We start from the raw sequence: 7,483 nt of genomic DNA on the forward strand, positions 1-7,483 counted from the left end.
TATAACTATGTTTTTTATTATAGTGGTTAGGTTGGATAAAGAAGTGGATCTCAGTCCAATCTTAAAGGGGTTGTCTAGTTTCTGGAAATAAAAACGAATACCTGCACTTGTGTCGCATTAAAAGACTAGGGATGTAACAAGCCATGCACCTGTGTGACATCACATGACCAGGGATCTATAACGAGCCGTGCACCTGTGTGACATCACATGATCAGGGATCTATAACGAGCCGTGCACCTGTATGACATCACATGACCAGGGATCTATAACGAGCCGTGCACCTGTATGACATCACATGACCAGGGATATATAACGAGCCGCCCACCTGTGTGAAATCACATGACCTGGGATATATAACAAGCCGGCCACCTGTGTGACATCACATGACCAGGAATATAAACAAGCTGTGCACCTGTGTGACATCACATGTGCAACACCCCTGCCAACGTATAGGCAAGGTGGTAGTTGCGAATAGCGCCCTCTCCTTGTCAGGAGCTGTTAGGGAGACTGATCACCTCTCTAGGAGGTCTCTAAGTACTGGATAACTTAGTAATTGCAGCTGTAGCCACTGCCTGGTAAGGCAAGAGTTAACACTGGGAGATGCTACTGTCCAATTATGTTCTTGTAAAGCAAGCTGGAAGCTGATTGGAGAGTGCTGCCACCTGACCCAGGGAATATATAAACCCCTGGTGGGCAGGAGCACATGGTCTTAGGTCTTTTTCTAGAGTCTTCAGAGAGAACAAGACCTCATGGTCTGTCTGAGCAGAGGAGAGACATCATGTGCCAGTGCTGCTACAGCCAGTGTCCTAATACCAGGAACCACAGGTGCCTCAGGCCATTGCCTAGCACCCAGGGCAAGTACTTATGCCCAGAGCCGAGATACATCACCAGGACTCAGCTCCCCTCAGTAACCTTCCTGTGGACCAACTCTCTATGACTCTTCCAGATTGCCGCATCAGCTGCTAAAGTTACTGTTAATCATTTGGCCATTGCCTGCTGTTGTTCAATAAAGAACTAAAAGTTGATTTGCACAATTTTGGCTCTGTCTGATCCCTGGATACAGCTGTCACCACCCCGGGCTTCCCCATCCATCACTCAGGGGTTACCCCAGGGAAAACCAGGGAAAACCAGTACATCAGCCTCTCCCACCATATTTCTTGCTGGGGACCTGCCAGGCTGTAGGTCAGCCCTCCGGTTCCAATACAGGTGACATCAGTGTGTTACACATGGTCAGGGAACAGTTTAGAATTCATATGGAATGTATATTGTAGAATTGTATAACTTCATTATCCAAACAATATCAATTGATGAAACTGGACAACCCATTTATATCCTACTGTATTGATGCACTAATTGTCCCAAATATGGTCAAAAAACCTTTCTGACTCTATGGAAGACATTATAAAACTCTGGAGCACATGTGCATCTTCTCTACTTCTTCCTGTTCTTCCATGTTGACAACTGGGCGTTACCGGGGGTGTGGCCTCCATGTAATGACATGCCACAATTTGTATAGAAACATTAACACAAGATAAATGGTAACACCCAGTTGTCGATTTATTCCAGGAGGAATAGCAGAAAAAAGATGCTTCGGAATTGCTGGAGATGCAACGAAAACGTCAGTAGAGGTGACAGGTCTAAGGTTAAAAAATCCATAGAATGTGTCCTCAACATCAGATTGATGGGGGTCAGCACTAATCTGAATACCCAGCTTTCACAGACCATCTACAATTTATTGATCCGACTTAATTTGTGACTCCGGAAGGGGAGACGTGTCTCAACAATCTGGATCTGTTATCTATGTTCTTTCTGCATTGCAAATCCTCCGCAATGTTCTGAGGTTCAGTGCATCAATCCTCTATATTGACCTCTAAATTCTGCCCTCGAAATCCTGATACTTTCCTCGTATTCCGACATAATAAACACATCATGGGAGCGGAGAGACGATCTGCATAGATGTGTGAATGCAGCGTGACCTTATCAAATCCTGGAGATCATTTATCTCTGTGACAAATGAGCTGTCACTACTCGCTGACACCAGGGGCACAGATACATTTCCAAAACCATTTGCAGATCCTGAGGAGCACCAGTGAGGTCTGGGCAAACTGAGAAGTGGGAGGGAGACAACCCTGCGTTATCACTGCTGCAGCCATGTCCATGGCCTTGGGCTGTCAGTGATGCGACCAGCAGAATGAGACGACGCGGGAGGAAAGATTTCCGTAAATTTGCTTAGTAATAGAAAAATGGTGTATTGTCTAGAAGGGAACTTCATCTGCACTGACAGCAGATTACAGGGAGCTGTGTGATGGCGAGAGATCTGCAGACTAGTCATGAAAAACTTCTTTGTATTCTTATTGTATACTACAGGACCTGCTTCATCCAATGAGACGCCTCCTCAGACCAAGGTGTCCAAGGAGACCACTCTGCAGCCGAATGTCGTCCCATACACCACCACAACTTAAGATCCGGCGCTTACACAAAAGACCTGAAAAGTGACATGAGAACCCGGAGTCAGAACAGTTTCCCAGTCACCACAAGGATTCCCAAAATTACTGCGAAACTCTTAAGTATTGTTTTCTATAGGAGTTAACAGGGTAGGTAACAGTCAGGTGCCGGTAATTGAATTACAATTTTTTTTGTGATCATCAGTAAGTGTGACCACTTCTATAAAAGCAGCTGTGCCAGAGTAGCAAGACATAAATGCACACAAGGCCATGGAGGATAAATATAATACTGAAAACTATGACATGCAATGGGGGATATACAGTATATTTGGCAAATGAACCATTAGTCTTCAAGGTTGAACAATTGGGCATCTTCATCTTTGAAGAGGGCGACTAGGTCAGAGGCCAGTTGGTGCTGTCAGTTGGTGAGAAGTTCTATTGGATTGTTGGAGGAATTGGTCAAGGCACAGGGGTCTAAAGGGCTCTTCCCCTTTCTGTATATGGTCAAAGGTTTTGTGGATCCTATGCTGGAATCTAAGAGGCAGTGGGAGGAGGAAGCTGAGGACATGTCAGATGAGGAGTAGGCAGAGATGTTGGGGTTTCCAAGTATTTTATCGTTGAATGTGGCACAGAGATGATTGCAAATGTCTTTGTTACATATATAGGACGCCACTGATACTGAAAATGGGGGATGCAGTTTGCCCCTGCTTTTAAGAGGAGGGGGCTGATGACTGGCGCATGCTCTGGACCTGTTGGGCCTTGGACTAATTATGATATGAATCGGAGGAATTACTTGGTAGGGTGTATGACACAAGTATCCCTCATGGCCCCGTGCTGTTGAGCTGTGTGGATAGCTTACAAGGAAACCAGAGTGAGCATTAGGCAGCCGTGAAAAAGTGTAGGAAAAGTGTAGTAAGGCATTGGATGTACAGCCTACGGGACTGAATCAGGTCCCTATGGTTAATAAGACAGTTTGGATGGAGTTGAAAGTGTTTCGGAAGTTAAAAAATTTGAGAAAATGTGATCTAGATGGCTAAAATCTCCGGTAGAACTGCAGAGGGGTTGGTTACAGCTGAATCCAGGGAGGCTGATGGGGTGCAATATTCATATTTTCCCTCATCAGATATACTATAGTATATACTAGTGTATACCTGAATGTAAATTAAGTAATAGACCAAGAAGGGAGTTTGGGGCTGTTCGGGATCTATTTTATGTATCTAATGATTTCTAATTGCTTTATGATGCACTATATATCTGTTGTTTAACATTACAAAAAAATTCCCTCTAGCCTCTGTGGTGCTCTGGATATCTTCACAGTCAAAGGGAACAATTATAGATAAAATACACAGCCCTGATTATTATCTCAGCACAACCATTTAAGCATTGAAGGGCAAATTATGAACGTGTCCTTTTTCGTCGATCCCCGCTCCCCCCCCCAAAAAAAAACAACTCAATTTAAAACCCTTTCTGCTCTTTCCTTGGCTATAATCTACTATAAGCATTACTTTCTAATAGTATTGTTTAACCTTCTGTCTATTACTTTGACTTTCTGCTGAGGAAAGACAGGCTGAGCAGGGATACAAAAATCTTCTGTTAGAAAATAGTGCTCACAGAAAACCTTAGCCGGGCTATAACTGAAAGGGTTAATCCTCACTGCACAGAACTATAGAAACAAACACAGGGAGATTAGATCTAAGCATGTAGTCAGCCTCCATATACATATAATAGAGAGATAAAATCGGTTACTGAGAGGGGAACTCTGCAGCTTGTTTTTAACAAACTAAGCAGAATTTCTTAATAAAGTATATTAGAAAAAATATATTTATAACCTTCCCCTGACACAACATAAAGAATTATGGGTAATGATACAGCTGCTCTGACTCACTCCTGCCCCTTCCCTCTCCATAGAGCTTCTATGCAATCGGACAAGTCAGCAAGCCTCTGGCTTCCTCTCGAGCAAGAGAATTCTGGAGAAAATTTCACAATTTGATTTCCGCCCATTTTAATAGAGAAATAAAATGTGTGTAAAAAAATGCATAAAATGGATAAAACAGTGACAGCCTCGCACTTTCCACCTATACATAACAGTCGGCACAGGCACACAGTGTCTCTCATCCGCATACATAGTGTTGCACAAGCAGTGTCACTCATGGGCACGCACACGTCATTCGCTTCCTGTGACTATATAGCATAAAATTCTTTCCGGCCAATCATAATGCACTGGTGAACGGTTTTAGATGGGTCCTTTGACGTCTTTTTGGTCCCCCATCTATGCAAAGTGTCGTCATAGAATATACTACATAGTGAATATAAAATTCTTCTTCTTTAAAAAGGATGGGGGGGTGATCATCTGTATACAATTATATATATAATATATAAAAGTTCTGTAAAAAGTTCTAAAACTTTGGGGGGTGTCAGAGTCGAGTAGCTTCATCATCTGAGTCCTCTGGGGTTTGTAAATCCCCTTCAACAAGATCTGACGCCCAACCCCTTGGGATGGAATTAGGGGTACTCTGTGTTGAAGAAGGGGGTCCGGAGCTGCTCCCACCCCTACTGCCTCCTTCCTCTTGCAGGTAACGTCGCACCTCTTGGGGAAGCTGGCGTAGCTCCGCTTGGCATTCTTCTTCTAACTGGGCCATGAGCTACAAGATACAAGAGAGAATGAGACGAGTCTGAGGGCGGCACAGAGTCGGGCACAGATGCCTGCGGTTCTCTATGTCCTGGCACTGACCTTTGGCTCCTCGTCCTTTATTCTCTGCAGCGTCTCTTGGTGAGCAGCGAGCAACTTTTCAAGACGCTTGTTTTGTGCTTCTTCTAACTGCGGGGGAGAAAAAAAAAAAAGAGACTTCTGAAAGACGTCTAGCAGGAGGATATAACAAGCGCTATTACACGGCAGCTATTGTACCGGAAGCTGAGAAGTAACCATATTGTTCTAGAACTCTTCCTATTAATAATAATAATTCTTTATTTATATAGCGCACACAGATTACCCAGCGCTGCACAAAGCTTGTCACATCAGTCCCTGTCCCCATGGGGCTCACAATCTAAACAACCTAACAGTATGTTTTTGGAGTGTGGGAGGAAACCGGAGGACCGGAAGGAAACCCACGCAAACACAGAGAGAACATACAAACTCTTTGCAGATGTTGAACTGGGTGGGATTCAAACCCAGGACCCCAGTGCTGCAAGGCAGAAGTGCTACTCACTCAGCCTCTGTACCGCCCTGTTAAAGGCAGAAGAATAGTATAAAGAACGGATTCTTATTCCATATATTATGTAAGTACTGAGTACTCATAATCACTGGCTAGTCCCGCTGATTGACAGCGATCTCCCAGTTATTGCATATCGGGGGAATTCTGTCAATCAGCCCCATGTGGGCGGAGAAAGTGTGAGATCAAGGACATCAAAAGGTGCCCTTTGTAGTAAAAAAGTGATTTGTATATAGTAACGGACACCACGCTATAATGCGACCGTCTGTCCAACTTCATGTTGTCCTTATGTCGAGTAGGATAACCCCCCCCCCCCCTACAACAGATTCTCTTTCATTATGACCAGATTCATGACACAGTGTCCTTACGATTCCTCATCTGTAAGAGAGAAGCTGTGATAATAAGCATGGAAGTGAGGCGCGACACTAAAAATGTGCTAATTGATGTGAGAAATTCTAACGGGAAGCTACATATGTCACTGTGTGGATAGCTTTATAGGAAATCTACCATCAAAAATCAAGCATGATAAACCAGGGACACTTACTCCTAGATCCGGGCTCTTATACTTGTTACCCGCCTTCCTTCTAATATCAACTTTTTAAATTATGCTAATGAGCCTGAAATGTGTGGTGTTACCAGAACCCTCCCTGCTGTTGGCAGTAAACCTATGCAGAATCACTACCCCCAGGAGGGAGCAGGGGGGAGACAGTGTAACAGCCTGTGAAGCTTTAGCATGTTTCCTCCCCAGAACTCTTCTGGCTCATTAGAATAATTATAAAAGATGATTTTAGAAGGAAGGAGGCCAATGATAACAAGTATAAAAAGATTAGCACAGTCACGGTGACCGAATCTATGAGAAAAACCAGGGGCACTGTCACAATGGATTCACTCAATGGATCAGATCTTTTTGGCGTCAATGAGAGTTTTTAATGCATATATAAATGTGTGTGTGTGTGTGTGTGTATAAAAGGTGTATCATACTGGGAGGATATCGTCAAATGATTTTCAAAGCAGCACCTTTTACTAGTACTGGGAGTAAATTTCGTATCATTTATGGGTACCCATCGGTTTGCAATGAGTGCGCCTTCAGATTACCAATCCCATCAAATTTGCATAATTTACCAGGTGGGTAATAACCTCATCTGAATTGTGTCTTATTCTAACCATGACCCAGCGTGCGCCTGGTCTTATAGCACACGCTCCAATCATATACTCAATTAGGTGGCCTAAAACACAGAACAGAACCTTATTTATTCTCTGTTGCCAGGCAACCATTCTCCCCTACCACATATTTGCAATGATAAGTTCAGTGAATATGACCAGGCCTGCCGCCCGCTAGTCCCTGCTCCAATTAACAAATGCGGATAAGCAGTAAGTAATGGAAGCTCCTTTAATTGCTGCGAGCCCGTGCGTCCCGATATTGCTGCAAAGAATCAGCCAACGCTGTAGTAGTGTCAGCTCCGAACTCAGCTACTGCCCTGATGTTATATCACTATGTGTAGTGTGAGGGGAGATATTTATAACTCTGTAATTACACAACTCTTCTCCCCAGGATGAATATGGATACACACGGCGCTGTTATCACTGTTATTGCTGCCGCCGTCCTTTGTGTGACCTGGGCACCATCGCCACCGGCGTCCAATCCTCTCTATGTCATAGAGAAGAGAGTGGCAGTGACAAGGAGCTACCTGCAGAGAGCACAGGTAGGTGAGTAGCAATTTTTCTTTCTGTTGCTGCAGCTACCCATCTACTGGGGGAAGGGGGCATTTGCTGGGTCTACCCATCTACTGGGGAGGGAGCATGTGCTGCGGCTACCCATCTACTGGGGGA

At 44.2% G+C, this 7,483-nt stretch overlaps 1 protein-coding gene across 2 annotated transcripts in view; it reads right to left on the bottom strand.

The window, feature by feature from the left end:
- Positions 1-4,414: 4,414 nt before the first annotated feature.
- PLCB3 (phospholipase C beta 3) overlaps positions 4,415-7,483 on the bottom strand; it is a 72,963-nt gene continuing 69,894 nt past the window's right edge. The window contains exons 32-33 of one of the 2 annotated variants that reach the window (XM_072118411.1): positions 5,176-5,262; positions 4,415-5,086 (exon numbers count right to left, since the gene is read on the bottom strand). In XM_072118411.1, the coding sequence (XP_071974512.1) occupies positions 4,859-5,086; positions 5,176-5,262 (315 nt within the window). In that variant the 3' untranslated portion in view covers positions 4,415-4,858. The remainder of the gene's footprint in view (positions 5,087-5,175; positions 5,263-7,483) is intronic. The other variant, XM_072118410.1, reaches the window with a different exon arrangement.

Source organism: Engystomops pustulosus, chromosome 7 (genome assembly GCF_040894005.1).
Source record: "Engystomops pustulosus chromosome 7, aEngPut4.maternal, whole genome shotgun sequence".
In the NCBI taxonomy this organism is placed as follows: Eukaryota; Metazoa; Chordata; class Amphibia; order Anura; family Leptodactylidae; genus Engystomops; species Engystomops pustulosus.